This window comes from Ostrinia nubilalis, chromosome 4 (assembly GCF_963855985.1).
Source record: "Ostrinia nubilalis chromosome 4, ilOstNubi1.1, whole genome shotgun sequence".
In the NCBI taxonomy this organism is placed as follows: domain Eukaryota; kingdom Metazoa; phylum Arthropoda; class Insecta; order Lepidoptera; family Crambidae; genus Ostrinia; species Ostrinia nubilalis.
The window spans coordinates 10474598-10494139 of record NC_087091.1 but is presented as its reverse complement, the minus strand read 5'-3'; the positions used below and the strand labels follow the sequence as shown (position 1 = coordinate 10494139).

Genomic DNA, 19542 nt, shown 5'->3' with positions numbered 1-19542 from the left:
TTTCATCAACAGTTTTGTGCAGAAAATTCAAATAAACTTTGATTTAATTTATGTTATGTATTTATATGATTTCAAGTTAACTAGTAGATAAGTATATATGTGTAAAAAATTAAATATATTTAATGTTGTAATTATTTTTTAAATAATTTAATATAAATATTTTATTACAAATTATCTTTCAAAATTATTTTTAATATAAATTTTAAGGGATTTTTTAAATAAAGACATTGATTTGGCTTCTTTAATATTTTTAGGTAGTTTATTATACAATTTTGCACCCTCATACATAATGTTTTTCTTTCCATAATTTGTTCTTGGAGGTCGTAAGCACAAGTCATTCATGCGTCGCAGACTTTTAGTGTGCATATTTTTCTTTTGTAGAAATGTTAATTGACTATGGATTTCTTTAGTAAATATTTTCCGAACCAATACACAGGTAAAGTATGACGTATATGTCTGTTTAACGGTCATATAGTTCCAAAATACTGAACTGTCCTATGCATGACATTGACAGTGGGGCGCCACCGTCAATACCGGATCGCTGGTTCCGATTTTTGCCATGTTGGAAACCATATAGTTGAACGATGGTAGCGCCCCCCTGTCATTGAGTTTGGTGGGACAGTTCAGCGTGGGTCATCTATAATTTTGGTTTCTTTGTATATTTTCTCTGTGGGTGTCAGAAAATCGTAATGGAACAAAGCTTTCACTAGTTTATTTTGCGCTATCTGTAAGGGCTCAATATTACTTTTAGCCGCGGTTTTTTTTTTATATTTATGTTTTTATTAATTTTTTTCCGAAATTTAACCTAAAAACTGCTTCTTTTTTTTTCTCGCGTGTTTTCAACCGATTTTTTTATTTGTTATAATATCTAATATATCTTTAGTTAAATAAAATAAATTTCAAATCCAGATAATGATTGGATAGCTAGTTACGAGACTTACGAGCCGCCAAACTTGAACAAAATACAAACTACGATTAAAAAATTCAACTTAGAATTCGGTTTAAAAAAAATGGTGATAATGGATTGCCAATGATCATAAAAACATCTCTAACTTTTCTTCTTTCCGATGATTCCATTGGAATTCATTTTCCAATAAAAGTCCAAACACCTTATTTTTTCATTAAAACAGCAAATTCGTGAAGATTTGAGACCGAGACCTGAGTTTGAGAAAAAAGTAGCTTTCTTTCAGCTTTTAGGAGGAATAATAACTTTATAGCTTTTATTTTACAGGCTTTTAAACAAAGAAGCAGTTGCGTTTTGTTTTCGTTTGAACTAGCGACACCGCGATACGAATTTGTAAGTTTCGTTCGTCGTCTAGTTGAGTTGTAGTTGAAAATATTTATCGCAATAGGGGCCCAGAGCTCAAAAGTAAATTTAATTACATGCATGGATTTCTTATTAAAATATGGCCATGAATATTAAGGCCAGCGCTGTAACTAAATAATTAAAAAAGTTAATGTCATTTTGACAGTCTTACATATGTTTTTGACAGAGGCTTGTCAAAATAGGAAAACAAATGTGCGGTCGCGATTCGCAATAAAAAAAAACAGTTATTTTAATGCTATTAAAGAACTTTAAATAATGTGCCATCCTAAATGCTGATGTAATTCATCTACATTTATCTTATACGTCGTCTTTGGGAATGAGATTACCTAACCACTAACTTTAGCCTATAAAGTTGGCACCCTCGTATTATCTTACTTTCTAAATATTCATTTATTATTACAGACATTAGAACCGATTTCTTAAGAATAAGATGTCATCCCAAACATCTAAACTGGTCTTAGGATTATCATGTGCTGTGACTGTTGGAATAGTGTCCTACGTACACATAAAGCAACAAGCAGACAGGTAGGTCAATGAAATTCAGTGAATCCTCCATCTCTCTTTCTCATTAATACTATATTATGGAGGAAGAGCTGTATAGATTATGTAGGTAAAATACAACAACAGAGTTGTATCATATTGGTATGATTGTTCTTCCCACTTCCATTCTGATAACTGAAAACGGCAGATATTGTAGCGCATACAGATTTATGTTTATTGACTATATTATAATAGAGACCCATTTATTTTTCAGAGAAAAAATGCATGAAGGTGTTGTCAGAGATATAGAACGTCAGCAAAGAAGAAAAATAGAAAATCTTTACATATTAGAAAAACAAAAAGAATTAACAAACAAATTAAAAAAAGAAATAGAAAACCAATAAATGTAAATAAATTGACTCTTTTGTAACTACATTATTTATTATTTTAGGTACTATAGTGAACAATTACAAAATTAGATAAATAACTACTTCTTTTCTTTTAGCCACGCTTCTAACATTACGTCTTTCAGGTTCAAATTAACTCCTGTAGGATGTTTCTTGTCTGTTCCGTCTATAAAGCCATCATATTCAATTTTTTGTTTTGCGACTGCTGCTAAAGATTCAAATGTACGCGGTTCCCAAGAAGCCAAGTCTGATAATGATTTTCTGTCCAGCATTATATTGGCCCGGTCTAATCCTTCTTTCAAAGTATAATATGTGATATTGTGTTGCTCGCATGCTGCGGTGATTCTGGTATTCCACAGGTCTATCATATCTTGTTTCTTCAATTGTCTAGCCTTGGTAGCATAAGCTAAGGCACGATGAACATTACGAACAGCAATTGAGTAACAGTTTCTTCGCCTGCCGATATAATGAGCTGCCAATTTGAATATCCTCCGTTTTCTCCAATACTCATCAGGTCCACGAGCTCTCACCCAATTTGCAACAGTTAAAAACACCATCTCGTACTAAAATCTGAAACGTTTAGAGGTTATGTTCAGTAGCATAAAATTATGAACACCAATTTCAATCAACAGAAAATAGAGTTTGGTAGCACAGTTAACAGTAATAGATTTATTACCTATTTATGTTTTTGTGGTAAAGTCTAACCCAAAACGCGATATTGCCAAATTCGTGACGAGTTTTTTTTGACAGCCTTAGTTGACAGCATAGATAGAGCATACCTCTATCCATGAAGCTATAGATAAAAATGGAGGTCACACTCCGAATACCTACTTGAAGCACAACCTTGGTATCACTATCTCGCTCTCTGTGGGCAGACTCTCTCTTTCTAAATAAACAAAAAATATAAATTTGCTCAAAGTCAATGAAACTCAATGTGAAATCTTTATTTCTTGTCATAGGTATCATTAAATGTTAAGTGTAAATACTGGTAAAACGTTTTAGGAAAAAACATTTCTTGTGATAAAACAATGATTTTGTCCTGTAAAAAATCTCAAACGAAATTAACTGCCTAATAAACAAAATAGCAAACAACCGCCATGATGGCACGGATTGGGCCGATGTTGCCACATGGTACCGATTCCCCCGGAATTGGGATTGTAATTCCCTGATTCGCCAACACATTAAGCCTAAACGGTCGACAATTTTGTGATTTTTAATTTAACTAGGTAATCGTAGTTCAAATATTTAATTATTTATTTGTTTAACTTCTGATTTGGTTAGTGAATTGGCTATTTCGAAGAATTTACTAGGAGATTTCAATAAGGAGATAGCAATACTACAGTCCACACTAAAAAGAGAGGTCGGCCCACAGAGAGCGAGATAGAGATAAGTAGGTATTTGACTCAAGTTGTTGTTCCAAGTTTGGCCTCCATTTTTATCTTTAGCTTCATGCCCATAAACGTGGCAACATCGGTCCAATCCGGCGGTTGTTTCCTTTTTTGTTTATTATGCAGTTAATTTCGTTTGAGATTGTTTACAGGAAATAATCATTGTTTTATCACAAGAAATGGTGCAAAATTTTGTAGTGCGTGGTTGCGGTAGTACGTGGTGTTCTAGAAGTGACATAAGATTCCACGCGTAAGTGTTTATTTCGTGATTTCCGACATTGGATCATTGTAAACATTTTTCTCATTTTTTACAGTAATTTCTTCCTAAAACGTTTTACCAGTATTTACACTTATCATTTAATGATACCTATGTCAAGAAATAAAGATTTTACATTGAGTTTCATTGAATTTCAGCAAATTTATATTTTTTGTTTATTTAGAAAGAGAGAGTCTGCCCACAGAGAGCGAGATAGGGATACATAGTTTGTGCTTCAAGTAGGCATTGACAGCCTGTGACAGCCGGATATTTTTAAGAACTAACATGCAAAATGTCACCGAATCGATTTCTGTTGGTTAATCTTTACAGTCTGTTCCAGTTACTATAGTTCCAAAATACTGAACTGTCCTGTGCATGACATTGACAGTGGGGCGCCACCGTCAATACCGAATCGCTAGTTCCGATTTTTGCCATGTTGGAAACTAGGCATGGAACATTTCATGAATAGCAGGTGAAAAATCATATGAAATGAATTTCATTAATCACACCTGCTATTTTATTTCACATAGACTGCTATAATTTCACAGTCAACGAAATCACGAATCACATGAATTTCATTCATTCATTCGAGCGAAGTCCGTGAGCGCAGCTCTGCGAAGCGACCGAGCGAGTAAGAAGGAATGATTTGATCATGTGCGTGTTAGAAAAGGACGAGAGATGTGATGACGGACGAAACTGGGCATTTTAAATATGAACTTTAAACTCAAAGATGTAAGGTTTAGATTTCCTTGTCATGATTCACTGTGATTTCATTATGATTTCATTAGATAGCAGGTCGGAACGTGCTCGTTATTTGTTTACAATGAAATGAAATATTTTTCACTAGTCGCGCGCTAATTGATTGTAGCATACGTACTGTGCTGTGGAACTGTTTGTTTTTTTGTTGTGTGGACTTGTGCGACATAAAATCAAACAGATATTAAGTCACATTTAATATAGGTAGCTAAATGGCAATTGTTCATCCATCATAATTCATACTTCATTAAAAGTAGCACATTAAATGATAGAGCTACATTTTAACACAGCGAATAAAAATCATTGCCTGTGAAATTTCACATGAATAAAAATCATCATTTCATGAAATGAAAATGAACGAAAAATAGCAATCATTTCCATGCCTATTGGAAACCATATAGTTGAACGATGGTAGCGCCCCCCTGTCATTGAGTTTGGCGGGACAGTTCAGCGTGGGCACAGATATGGATTAGAGTAGATACAGCAAGTTGATCGTCAAAGCGTGCCATTCCGATATGTCCAAATGGACATACATGGTCGAGTGATGTTCATGTAATCCGATTACAACAATCGGTTACGATGATTTTACGAGGACAGTAGTACGAACACGGTAGAAAGAAGAAATTATTTACGGATTGAGAATTATAATAAACAGCACAAGTAACAAATAATTAATTAGAATAAAGTAGCAGTAGAAGAAGTATAAAGTAGCATTGTTTTTAATACATATCCTGCGATGTACTCTTAAGAGTTAAAACCATGGTCCCTGTATGTGGTGCACTCATACCGATCCCAAGGAACCGTACTTACTCATAACAATAAGACACACACTGATGCATGTATTCATGCACTTGACAAATGTATGTCTTGAAACGCTGGTAGGGTAAAAAAAATAACGAGATTTGACGATTTGTAAGAATTAATTTATTTTAAAAAGGTAAATAAAGATGTTTTTGGTTTTGTATTTAACAAATTATCAGTTTTATAGTAATTAATTAATTTTCGAATCGAGTCACACGATATCATTCGATGACTATGCAAATGCAGTACGATGATACGATTACTTTTACGTTGCGGCAATCACTAAAATTCGCTAAAATGACACTAATGACGTTTAAAAAGTGGCACGCTCGGCTTCATACAAGTTTTGACACATGCTGCATCTATCCATATCTGTGAGCGTGGGTCATCTATAGCATAGAGAAAAGTAATACATAGGAAATAGAGAACCCTCTCTGTCAAATTTTTGAACCTACTAATTGACAGCCTGGTGTTAAATTCCCTGTACTTAACCTACGTACGTAACGCTCACATACATACATAGTCCACGCACACATACATACATAAAGTCCACGCACACATACACACAGTTCACGCACACATACACACAGTTCACGCACACATAGGCCCTCATAACCTTCAAAGAATTATTGTTTTTTTGATGTACAATGTAGAATTTTTTCAAATCCATTATTTTGAAAGTATTTATCTTTATGGTGTACGTATTGTATTATTTTCAAAACAATGGATTTGGAAAAATTCTACATTGCACATGGAAATGCAAATAAACAAAAACTTTTCAATTTAATAATTTTACTTTATTTATGAACACACATAATATTATACACCAAAAGCGTCTTTTCGCAAAGTTTTCAACAACACTAAAAAAGCATTTGCACTTTGAGAAAACTCAGATCACTTGTGAACATAACAGAAAGTTTCTTCGCGATTCACGAAGGAACGAACAAAACTCCGATGAACCAGAACAGCAGCAGGTACGAAGGAATGAACTTGAATTTGACTCGACTCTTCAATACTTTAATAGGGCCACAGAACTCATAAACGATGGCTAAGAAAACAAGAATGCATTCAACCTAACAAAAACAACACCGGCCATTTTGGAGGAAAAACAAAGTTGCCATATGTTAAATAGTAATTTCTACTACTCTATTATGTAAATTATAACAAAAAATGTCACCGTTCAGTTTTAAATTAAAACAAATTAATTTCATTTTAAAAAAAGTTTTCACATTGTAATTAACAATATTCTGAAATATATTTTAATTAAGAAAAAAATGAAAATATGAAGGAAACAGGAGCAGCGACATCTAAAGCGTTTTAGGGTAGTTAAAAAGTATTGCTTCCTCATTGTTATAGCATTGCTGCAAAATCTGAAAAGCTTTTAAATATTTTAAGATGTGTTTCTGGAGTCTGGTGGGGTGCTCACCCAGCGTCATTAAGACTTTTATACAATGCTATTATAAGAAGTGTACTTGACTATGGCAGTTTCTATCTAGAGCCTTGTAATTTAGTTGGTTTAAGTAAATTGGATGCGATTCAATCTAAAGCGCTAAGGATTATAGCTGGTGCTATGAAATCGAGTCCAATCAATGCCTTGCAAGCTGAATGTGTTGAGCCCCCATTGAAATTACGCCGCCAATATTTATGTGACAAGTATCTTTTCCGTGTACTTCAATTTGCTGACCATCCTATATATAGCAAACTCAACAGACTTAATGATTTAATTGATACTTCCTCTTATTGGTCACGTAAATCTCCTCCTTGTGTGATTATTAGTTTTCGTAAATTTATATCAATCCAAGCCCCAGTCCACAGAACCTCCTTTCTTCCGATATTTTCTGTAAATTTTGAATCCCTTATTCTTACTCCGACAATTCATTTCAACCTAGACATACATAAGGATGACTACAATGCTAACATTAAGTTCAATCAGATCGTAGACGAACACTGGGGCGATTGGCATCATATCTATTGCGATGCATCTAAGCACTCTCCAACGGGTCATGTTGGCGTTGGCGCTAAACAATATCATATTGTCCAGAAAATAAAACTCCGTCCAGAATCATCAGTCTTTACAGGAGAATGTTTTGGACTGTTTAAGGCTTTAGAGTATGCTCTCCTTATGAAATTAAACACAACTGTAATATTTTGTGACTCTAAAAGTGCTTTGCAGGCATTACATAAATTTCCATTTAAGAACAATACTAATTATCCTATTATTACAGAATGCAGGAAATTACTTCACAAATGTAGTCTTAACAGTCATTTAATTAATTTTGCGTGGATTCCTAGTCATACCAATATTCCAGGAAATGATAAAGCTGATAAGCTGGCCAATGAAGCGGTTGAGTGTGGAGATATACATCCGTACACAAATTATTGCCATGACTTAACGGCAGCCCTTCCCAAAGCTTATCTCAAATCTGCCTGGGATGAGAATTGGGAGTTCACTAGCCAATCTAAGGGGAAACATTACAAGCTCATTCAACCATCCATCCTTTGTAAACCATGGTTTGTTAAAATTAATCTTTCCAAAACAGTTACTACCATTTTAACTAGAATGCGACTTGGTCACGTGTGCACTCCAGCACACTTGGCTAAAATTCATGTACTATCGGGGACTCGGACGCCTTGACACCTTAAGGGCCTAAATTGTTTGCACACACACGCTCGATTATGCTACGCCCTCGTTCATTCATGTTTCGGGTCTAAGCGGCGTCGGCGCACCACTGTAGATGTTTACCCTTGCAAACCAAGCTCTATGTAAAGCGTTTAGGATTGAGTATTGATTATTACCCGCATCCGTAGCGCTCGTTTGGCAACGTCGCATTTTAGTCAATTTGAAACCCAATAAAGAATCGCTACAAAATATTATATGGGGCTTCGTGTAAAATTTGAACTAGCGATTGCCCGCTCGGGTCACAAAATTGGTATCGCACATTCCGAGGTAACTGTGCAATTTCCTGAGAAAAAAGTAGCCCTTTCTATAATTATTGTTGATATTAAGATTAAGAGTGTAAATCTCGTGATATTAGTTTAGCTAGTTAAGGCAAGAAATACATGTAAGATAACTTCATAATAACTTTCTTAAATCCTTGAATGTAAATAAAAACCTATAATAGGTTTCTATTTATTTTTAATACATTAGCAACTTTTGTTTTCCGTTTTAAAGAAACACTTATCTAACTACGTTATTACAATTTAATACAAATATTGCACTAGGTAGCAATGATCCAGGTAATTGGTTATCGTAAATATTATAATATTAAGTTAGTTTTATTTCAAATACAATTTTTTATTGCACATTGTCTAAACACAAGGTCTTAAATCAATAACAATTAAACTTCAAACTAAATAATACTTAAACAGTTAACAATGTTTATTGTAGATAAGTTTGTAAGTAAATATAAGAATTAAGAATTATTTTGAGAGGCATGGTTCAGTAATCGCGCGGAGGTCAATAAAAAGGCAATCAAACAGTCCAATTCATAGCACGGGTCAACACAAAACAAAATCAATCGGTTATTGATCACAAAACTTCACAAAAAAACAAAGGCGAGAATATGTTGACAGTTCGCCAAAGGAAAAAGCAGATAGACCTCGTATAAAAACACAATATTAAAAAAATACATTATCTAATTGTTTGTAACCAAATTCTATTATTAAAATTCTAAGGCTGAGTTGCACCATCTTACTTTAACTTTGACAAACGTCAAAAATCTGTCAAACTACATACAAAAAGCACCGGTTACTGTTATAGTTACGGTCAAAGTTAAGTGGTGCAACTCAGCCTAAAACTAAGAAAGATTAAAGAAAAAGAAACATTTCGTTTTAAACCTTAACCGTATGACAATAAAGTGCACAATGGTATTTCGTATTGCAACCTAAGCCCTGATTGTCTCTTATTGGTCGTAGTAAAAATATAGTAAAATGCGTAACCAATTAGAGACGGGGTGAGCACGTGACCGGAGCGATGCGCTTACGCTAAAATTTCTACAAAGTGGTCAGGCGGAAGAGTCCCCGATAGTACTTGATTATGATTCGTGCACTTGTGGTTCTGGCGTCGGAGACTTAAATCACATATTTTTTTACTGTTGCCTATATGATCGTTCCTCTTTTATTAGTTCTCTTTTAGCCATTAAAATTCCTTTTCCTACATCCATCACTTGCCTATTATATACCAATAACATTGATGTTTATAATATCCTAGCCGAATTTATTACCCATAATAATATAAAATTGTAAATAGTAATGTATATTGTACTTATGTAAATATTATTTTATTTTTATTATTTTGTACTTATATCACACCTAAATTGATCCTATGAAAACCATCCTTTGTTCCGTTTCCTTCCGTAATTGATTCGTTTCCCTACCTTTTAACTTTAACCCAATCCCACCCTGTCTAAACGCAATGTCCGCAAAACTTATGGCAAAACTGAACGCAAAAATCAAGAACCCCGTCGTGGCTAAACGCAATCCGCGAGAGCCATAAAGAAGAAAAAAAAAAAAAAAAGTATTGGAATTTATCGACTGAAGTCGCTGTTTGGAAGCAAGTTTGATCGTAGTATGGAAGTTTCCGTACCCAGAGCCCCGATTACGGTAACTTTTAACGTCAACAATCCAGACACGCTTCTCGATTCTGCGATACGATTGGTCGTTCAACAGCGTACGTCAGCTGTTTTGACCAATCGTATCGCAGAATCGAGAAGCGTGTCTGGATTGTTGACGTTAAAAGTTACCGTAATCGGGGCTCTGATCTATAGCATTCCTATTGGTCAATCAACAGACCCAAAAAATATTTCGGTTATTGTCACAGGTTATTGTAGCAAAGGCGTTCATTATTATACAGATAGTCTCATGAAGGTGGTATTAATCGTAAAACTGCACATTAATGAATGATGTAAACAAAATAACCCACTCCACTAATCTACACTCCGCGTCAAATAAATCGCACCTCTCGTGACAAAAGATTTTCTTCTGACTTAATCATGGTGCCCCACCATTATACGAGGGGCGGCTGAAAAGTTTTGAGCCTAGGCTATTAAAAATGCCGATAGAAAAGTATAAAAAATATATTTTTCTATTTAATCTCCCTCTACTACAACGGACTTCTTACATTTGTGTAAAAGAGCTTTTAACCCACTGAAAAAAAATTCGCAATCTTTGCCTTCGAAATGAGCCTTTAACGCCGCCTTCATTTCTTTGTCACTCAAAAATCTTCGTTCCTGGAGGACTTTTTTCCAATTTGAGAATTAGACAAAATAGCTAGGGATTCGGACTAAACTGTGTGGTGGGTGATTAATTTCTTGAAATCCAGTTTTACCCGGGGCAAGTCATGCAACATGCGCGGTGTGCACGGGCGAATTGTCTTGCAATAACAGATTTCCTTTCACCAGTTTGCCTCTTAATATTTCAACAACCACTTGACGTACTCTTATCAGCGGTACAGCATAATAATCCCCGTTTATTGTAGTTTTTTTTAAGTAGGTAGTCAATGAATAAAATTCCTCCACAATCCCAAAAATAGTGGCTATGAGCTTGGGTATCGATCGCTCCACTTTGAATTTCCGCGGCGGCGTTTTCCCTTTTGAATCCATTGCATTGACTCTTATTTTGACTCTAGATCGTACTGCCGGATCTATTATTTATCAGTCGTGACAATGTGAGAAAAAAATTTGTTAGGATTATGACCAAAGATGTCCTAAAACTCCTGCGAAGTTGTGACTCGACGCTGGTTGTCGAGCGCCGTGAGCATTATTGGCACCCATCGCGCGTACCCCTATTTCATGTGTAAATGAGTATGAAAAATATCGCCAATATGCTCCTTGCTAATGCCTATAGCTTCAGCTATCTGTCACAGCTTAATTCGCTGATCTCTTAAGCAAGATTCTTTAAATTTTCATTATTTTATTTGTTAATGGCGAAATCTGGCCGCCCTGACTTGCGGTCATCTTTTAGCGACTCCCTGCCATGCTTGAACTATCGGATCCAATCTTTCATGGTGGCAAATGAAGGCCCAGACTCCCCATAAACTGTAGACATCTCTTCAAATGTTACCGTCAGCTTTTTGTTCCTCTTTTTGAGGAATTTTATGACAACTGTGTACTTCAATTTCGTACATTGCGCGGATGACTGAGACATGGTGATGTTTACGGATTAATTACTAAAAGCGTGATGACGCTAATGAAATGAAACTTTGTACATATACTAAGGAGGTTATTGGAAAATTAATTCAATCAAAATAAAGTCAATAATAACACTTGAACATACTTAGGCTCAAAACTTTTCAGCCGCCCCTCGTACATAGATCCAATACACTGAACTATCCGACCCATGACATTGACAGGGGGCGCCACCGACAATACCGTATCGCTGGTTTCAATTTTTGCCATTTTGGAAACTGTAGGTGAACGATGGTGGCGCCCCCTTGTCATTGAGTTTGGTAGGACAGTTCAGTGTAGGCATGGAGGTATCTCCATGAGTGTAGGTCATAAAATACAGTGCGAGTCTTGATAAAGTGCATAATATTATTATATGGAAATAGGTGAAACTAGACCTATTTTTATCGACAAAAAAGAGGTAAAAAAAATTGAAATTTTGTTTTTATTTTTTATACAATTTCTTTTCTTTCAATTACTTATTGTAAAGAAAACGTAATAACTTATAAACTAAGAGGTATATCGTGATAAAATAAAAACAGTAATAATGCTAAATAACAGGCGATACTAAAAAAAATACATAATAACGGGTGTAAAAAAACCTATCCCGAAGCCGAAGACTACTTATTCTCCACATCATGGGGATCATTTTTTTCTTTGGGACCATACCTGGGAAACTTGTGGTTTAGGAGATATTGAAGGTCAAAGTCAGAATATTTTTTTCAAGATTTTTACATTATCAATTTCAATTCGTTGTTTAAAATTTTTTTTTCTAAGAAACCTTATTAAAATTTTGAGTATTTTCGTCACAATAAGGCTTTTGTCTTTACAATAAGAAATGGATAGCAGCGCGCGCACACACGCTCAAGCGCTGCCCCCACGCCCCGAACCGCAACCCGCGCTCGCCCATGAGTCATTCAACTCTACTGTGAGTTCAACGACTACGACTGGACCAACTGAACTGAGCTTAATCCAAATCTACCTAGTTTGTAAAAATGAAATGAGTACCTAAATTAGTTACTTACACCTTAATATCACCTTACCAGTTTAGTTTTTATTCTAAAAAATAATAAATTACATTTTAATTAATGAAAACCCTTTACACGAATTTGTTTCTTTCCGCAAATTAAATAATCTTACAGAACCTAGGTTGTTAACTAAACCGTGCTTTTACGCATAACCGTTATTCTATCACAATGTAGTATCACAGGTCTTATTAGCTACGCAAGTGTGATAAGCGTAAGTAGGTATCATTAAAAAGTACCGTAAACAGATGAATAATGATCTTTTGAATGAGGCCTGTCATTCTTTACATTAATAACTCTCTACTTCAATAACTTAAGTCTTTACGATAGTAATAAAATTCATAAAGTAAAACTCAAATTATTGCTTACACCACACCGCTCTAAACGCCTAGAGTAAACACCTGGCAATGTTACTCCTATCGTTGATTAAGGCATTCACTTTCGATAGGAGTGATGATTGTGTGTTCTTTAAACTTAATTGATTTCAGCAACTAAATAAAAAGGTCTCTTTTTTCAGTCTTCCTTCCATACTCATTACTTCCTTTCTTCATAATTTACTTGAAATAAATAATGGTTATGCACGTGATTCTAAATAAACGTAATTTTAATCGTTAATCACAGGCAGTAAGCAGATGTGATAAACTTGTATCATTAAAAAGTACTGTAAACAAATGACAAATGCTCTTACACACAGGTTCATTATTTCTAGCTCTCTAACTTAATAAATTTTACGTCTTTACGATAGTAATTAATAAAATAAAACTTAACTTACTTATTACTGCAATCTGAACGCCTAGAAATAACACACTGGCAAACTCTTGCTCCTTCACTTTCGATGGGAGATTAAAAGATAAGATTTTATTTTTAAACTCGATTGATTTTAGAAACTAAACAAAATTTCATATCTTTAAGCACTTCTTTCATACCAATTACTTCCAAGCTTCAACATAAAAAGATTCATCGTCTTGTTCGTGATTATTTTAAATGAACGTAACTTTATTACACGGAATAACTATCAAAATGTATTGATATTCTTATTGTTTTATTAATAACGATTGCGCATCTACAATTCATTCAAATTTGAGTATTTTGGAAGCTTGCTTAAAGCATTAATTATTATTAAGTATGCTAGGACGGATCTTTAGTTAACAAAGATTAATCAAAGTATTTTTGCCGCCGCTTTTACAATCTCATTCGTTGATAGACTTGCCTGTACTAAAGTGATGAAATTACATTTTTGTTAAGTTAAAAATTACGTAAATTTGTAGTTGAAAATGAAGAGTAATAACAAAGCGCTACCGATTCACGACGACACATTCGATAGACGTATTGCTTGACTGTTATTGGTCAGTCAGTCTCGCCGCGCGGGGCAGTACCTTTGTTGCGAGGGGCCGCTCGCGCCACGCGTTGCTCGCACGGCCAGTTCGGTTTCTTCGGCCGTCGAATGCGCTTGCGACTTTTGATTGTTTTCTCGTGCGGATAGTTAGTGTGTGAACGTGTGATAGTGAGTGTGGTAATAGTGAATGTGTGTTAGAAAGATGCCTAACCATACGTACAGTGCTCGTGAGTACGTAAACATGGTTTACTGTTATGGGAGGGCACGTGGAAACGCATCTGAAGCCCTGCAGGCTGTAGGTATCGGGCTGAACATCCTACAGCGCACCACCGTACTGATGCACGTATTATTGTTCTGGCTGTACAACGTCTGTTGGACAATCAGCCGATTGTGCCTCCGTCCGCCTCGTTGTGGCCTCGTCTAGGCGTGTATTGTGTCGGATTTGAGGAACTTAAATACCGGTCTGTACGTGAAGGAATACTGGAGCGCGCATCAAAACACGATTTACCTGGCACGCGTTTGCTTGCACGTGGAAGGCCGTCAGTTCGAGCCACAACTTGTCCGGTTGGAGCGGCCGATTCCAGACGACGTCGAAGGGGATTAGTCGGTAAGTACTTAGTTCTAAACCTAAACAAATGCTAAAGGAATGTGTTTTTTAAATGTAGGAAGTGAATAATCTGGTAATTTTGTGTACAAAATACTTCTGCGGTCGCGGTAGGTAGTGGCGGGAAAGCGCGTACGCTCCAATACACTCACACACACATAGGCACGGTCATTGCGTTGCGTGGCGCGCTGTACATTGCGGGCTGCGGAATATTGTATTTTTTTTAATCATAAAAATAAAAAATATTTCCCACCAATAATATTTTGTAATATTACTTGGTTGGGTGTACAGAAGGCGTAGTTTCAGTCTTCGTGATAGGTTTTTTTACACCCTGTATACATATACAGGGTGTTTCTTGTAAGGTGTCAAGCCGAAGGCAGGTGATAGGTGAGGACTAGACCTATCGATTTCACCCCCATGTATGTTCTACGATTTTTCATAGTTTAGAAGTTATCGTTAATTTTGTGATTTTTTCAAATTGTATGACCCAGTAGGCTTTAAATTTTTTTATCTTTTTTTTGGGTCGACTTTTCTCAGATTTCTTTTTTTTGACAGATTCCCTATTAATTGCAGATTTTTGAAAAAAATAATCAACTTCCTATCTTTGATGCAAGATACAAAATTTTTGCTGGAAACATAAAAAATATGCTTTTAGCGGAACATTCTAAAATTTTCAACTTAAAGGTTTGAAAAAAAAAAGAACTTCCGTAGGTCCAAAATAATTTTAAAACTGCGCAGTTTTATGAACTTTTATAATAACACAAAAAAACATGTACTTAATAGGCCATTATTTTCTGTAATCGCTCCACTCAAGTGGCAAGTTGGAGATTCCGTTACATGTTTTTGACTTTCTTAGGACTAAGTAATGTTTGCAATCCCTTAAGTTTACGTTATGTAGAACACATTTAGAGACAATATCTGAAAAGAACATTTTTTATCCACAACGAGGAAGCTCTTGCCCTTCATCTGGTATACAATAGGGAATATGAAAATATTGATGAACTGCGGACAAAGCTGACTGAAGCACAAAACCAAATTAAAATGAAGAAGAAGGTTTTACAAAGATTTTTTTTGCGGCGTTGTCGAATGTGCATTCAGGTCAACGGCGGACATTTTGAACATTTACTTTAAATTAAATTATTACACCCATTTTTGCTCTCACTCACACACACACACACACACACACACACACACACACACACACACACTCACACACACTTTCCCTTTCTCTTACACTCTAATATGTAGGTATATCAAATTTAATCGTAAAGTAACAACCACCACTGTGGTCTAGTGGTAAGGCCACCTATTTAGGACAGCCAACTCCTCTGTGGTTTAGGATTCCGAGTGAAGCTCGCTGATCATCCATCAGTTTCCATCAGGTCAGATGAATGGCAAGAGATTCCTCGTTGTGGATAAAAAAATGTTCTGTTCAGTTATTGTCTTTAAATGTGTTCTACGTAACGTAAACTTAGAGAATTGCAAACATTAGTTAGTCCTAAGAAAGTCAAAAACATGTAACGGAATCTCCGACTTACCACTTTAGTGGAGCGATTACAGAAAATAATGGCCTATTAAGTACATGTTTTTTTGTGTTATTATGAAAGTTCAGAAAACTGCGCAGTTTTTTAAATTATTTTGGACCTATGGAATTTCTTTTTTTTTTTAACTTTTAAGTTGAACATTTTAGGATGTTCCGCTAAAAGCATATTTTTTTATGTTTCTAGCAAAAATTTTGTATCTTGCATCAAAGATAGGAAGTTGATCATTTTTTTCAAAAATCTGCAATTAATAGGGAATCTGTCAAAAAAAAGAAATCTGAGAAAAGTCGACCCAAAAAAAAGATAAAAAAATTTAAAGCCTACTGGGTCATACAATTTGAAAAAATCACAAAATTAACGATAACTTCTAAACTATGAAAAATCGTAGAACATACATGGGGGTGAAATCGATAGGTCTAGTCCTCACCTATCACCTGCCTTCGTCTTGACACTTTACAAGAAACACCCTGTATACCTACCGTACTTAGAAAATGGCAACAAATAATTAAAATATTTTTTTTTATTCATTTTGAGAAAAATCTGCATTTTAATTCGTGTTTTTTTGGTTATTTGATAAATTTCTCCAAATAATGCCCCCATCAGGTGGTTTTTATTACTTTGTGTTATTCTCTATCTATCGTATTACTTTTGTAAAACCAAAAATCTCATGTCTTTATCCCTATCACAACATTTGCTATGATCGTTTTAACTATGTATTTTTAGTATCGCCTGTTATTTAGCTTTATTACTGTTTTTATTTTATCAGGATATACCTCTTAGTTTAAAAGTTATTACGTTTTTTTTACAATAAGTAATTGGAAGAAAAAAAATCTATAAAAAATAAGTCTCAAAAATTTTTTGACATCTTTTTTGTCGATATAAATAAATAATAATAATGGTGTTTAAAGACCCAAACCCCACCCGTGACATTGATAGAGCGGCGCCACCGTCAATACCGGATCGCTGGTTCCGATTTTTGCCATGTTGGAAACTATACAGTGTGTCCGGGCATGTAGTGATCAAACTTTAAGGTCGTAATTTATGGAAGGGAAATTTTTTATAGATGATTTTCATCGATAAAATTGTGTAGTTAAACGATGGTGGCGCCTCCCTGTCAATGAGTTTGGTGGGACAGATCAGTCACGTTTCAGTGTAGGTCATCTATATTTGAAAGCATGTAACACCCTGTAAGCTCTAAGCTGTTTTACAAAGACACCAGCGCGCGGCAGAACGCGTTAAATAAAATTAAACCAATTAGTTCAACTAAATTATTTATTTATTAATCTGGCAGAATTGGTTGTTCAACTTCATCACTATCTTCAGGGTTCAGCTGGCAAGAACCACTAGAAGCATCGAAGTTATCCTTCACAGACATGATATGCCTGACATCCGTTTTCCTCTTACATTTAACTTTTCCAAGCTCCTTTTCTTTCTTCGTTATTAATTTCAGAATAATAATCTAAAAAAAAGAAACAAAAAATCACAGTTGCATGACGCGTCACGTTAAGTATTGTTTTGTATCTACCCTCTAAGATATACTAAATAAAGGTGATGATTGTTTTTATTGTTGTTGACCCGCAGGAAAACCACAGCAAGCGACATGGCCCGCAGAATTGCCAAAATCAAGTAGCAGTGGGCAAAGCACATAGCTCGTAGAGCTGATGGCCGATGGGGCAGAAAAATTCTCGATCACGGGATGGAAGACGTAGTGTTGGCAGGCCCACTAAAGCCAACAGGACCGACGATCTGGTGAAGGTCGCAGCCCGCTAGAAGTATCTGGATGCAAGCAGCGTAGGACCAGTCGTTATGGAAATCCTTGAAGGAGGACTTTGTCCAGCAGTGTACCGAGTGTACGTCATTGGGCTGAAACGAACGAACCAACGATAAGTACTTATTATTATGAAGTTATGTCGATCTAAAATGCTGGTTAACTTACTTCAATAATGACTATCAACAGGAACATTACGAGGTGACCATTCATGGAGATCATCACAATACGATACAATAAAGGGCCGCAACCAGTTGTGTTTATTGAGTACGTCCCCAATTCTGTCAGATAATTCGATATGCAGGATCCACTCTTACAGCAACTGTTATTTTGTTATAAGGCACAATCAGCGTCAAAAAGTTCGCGACTCCAAAAGTGGCCAAAAAGTATTGACAACACAACCTAAGAACTTTTTGGCTACTTAGGGTGTCACGAACTATTTGATGTTGACTGCCTACCAATAAATTGAGCCAAAAAATAAATAAATTAAAAACAAACAGTTCGGTATTTAATAAAAACCTCAAGGGCACACTATCTGCCACTAAGGGGCTTCTCTTTATGATGGAATTGCGTCTCTCCAAAGAAGGATCCCATTCATAATCACGAATTTTGTCATACCAGTCATGCGAAAACCAATCGCTGTAAGAATTAAGCTGAAAAATAATAAAAATAATAAACAGTCATTGGGAATTTCATAATCAAAAGCAAGTCACGACTGTTTTGCTTCCCTTACCCCGCAACATTTCAGCGACCACTGCAAATTATCCATGAAGTGTTTGTACTTCGGAACACTTCTGTATTGTTTCATGCCATTAGTTAGATATTTGGTAGTTAATTCACGACATGAATATATTTTTATCATGCAGATAATTGCAGCGGTTAAATTAATTATTATGACCCAGACTATACTCAGCCATAGTGGACAACATACTACCTTTGCTTTGTGGCTGTAATAATTATACATGAATTAAAACTAACTAGCTTAGCCCCTAACAAAATAACAGGATTGATAAAATGTCTAACTCAATTTTCCTGCTATTTGCAACGGAGCATAACATGCTGACATTCGTCGGAAGCATGATAATTCCAGACAGCAGTACAAATGCATTGACCAAGTCTGTGCCAGTCATCAATAGTATATCACCAACGCCTGAAAAAGAATCTCAAATACCGTAGGTGTACCTACATACAAAACTTGAATAACGATGTGGGAGCACCCTGCCACGCACAAGCAGTAGTAGGTAGTAGCGGGAGATCAAATTACTAGAGTAAGTAACTTACAAAAAAATAAGAGCAATGACCAAGCTATAGCAAACATTGAAGTGAGCCACAACAAGCAAGCTGCCCACACTACAAATGGATGATTTGGTCCTGCGAGTTTCATTGTATACTTGATTTAATAATTATTCAGTAAAATTATATAGAAATAACAAACTTTCTCAATGTCAGTTTTTGTTGTCACTGTGTCAGCACAGTTGTCAGTCATCATCATAGATTAGAATTGTTTTTACTGGATCTCTGGGCTGCTTTATAAATGGGGATTGGAGAAGTTTCAAAGTTGAAAATACTGAATGAAATTAAAATGACACACAACACAAATCTAAAAACCACTGAGCTCTACAGGGTGTTAGGTAAATGGGGTTATTTTAATTATTTTAATTTAAATACAAATCTGATTTTATAAATTTTATT

At 35.4% G+C, this 19542-nt stretch overlaps 2 protein-coding genes across 3 annotated transcripts; both read right to left on the bottom strand.

The window, feature by feature from the left end:
* Nucleotides 1–2226: 2226 nt before the first annotated feature.
* On the bottom strand, nt 2227–2999 carry LOC135071506 (large ribosomal subunit protein bL20m). Its single transcript, XM_063965286.1, has 2 exons — nt 2891–2999; nt 2227–2784 (listed from the first exon to the last, which is right to left on the bottom strand). The coding sequence occupies exon 2, from the start codon at nt 2769–2771 to the stop codon at nt 2295–2297; it is 477 nt and encodes a 158-aa protein (XP_063821356.1). The 5' UTR covers nt 2772–2784; nt 2891–2999; the 3' UTR covers nt 2227–2294.
* A 14337-nt stretch (nt 3000–17336) lies between these two features.
* LOC135071505 (peripherin-2-like) lies at nt 17337–19335 on the bottom strand. 2 transcript variants are annotated; one of them, XM_063965284.1, is made up of 6 exons: nt 19132–19335; nt 18874–19000; nt 18584–18797; nt 18349–18503; nt 18019–18172; nt 17337–17541 (listed from the first exon to the last, which is right to left on the bottom strand). In XM_063965284.1, the coding sequence occupies exons 1-6, from the start codon at nt 19232–19234 to the stop codon at nt 17362–17364; spliced, it is 933 nt and encodes a 310-aa protein (XP_063821354.1). In that variant the 5' UTR covers nt 19235–19335; the 3' UTR covers nt 17337–17361. The 2 variants fall into 2 exon arrangements, with proteins under 2 accessions (XP_063821354.1, XP_063821355.1); XM_063965285.1 differs by having other exon boundaries at nt 18370–18503; nt 19132–19330.
* Nucleotides 19336–19542: the final 207 nt, after the last annotated feature.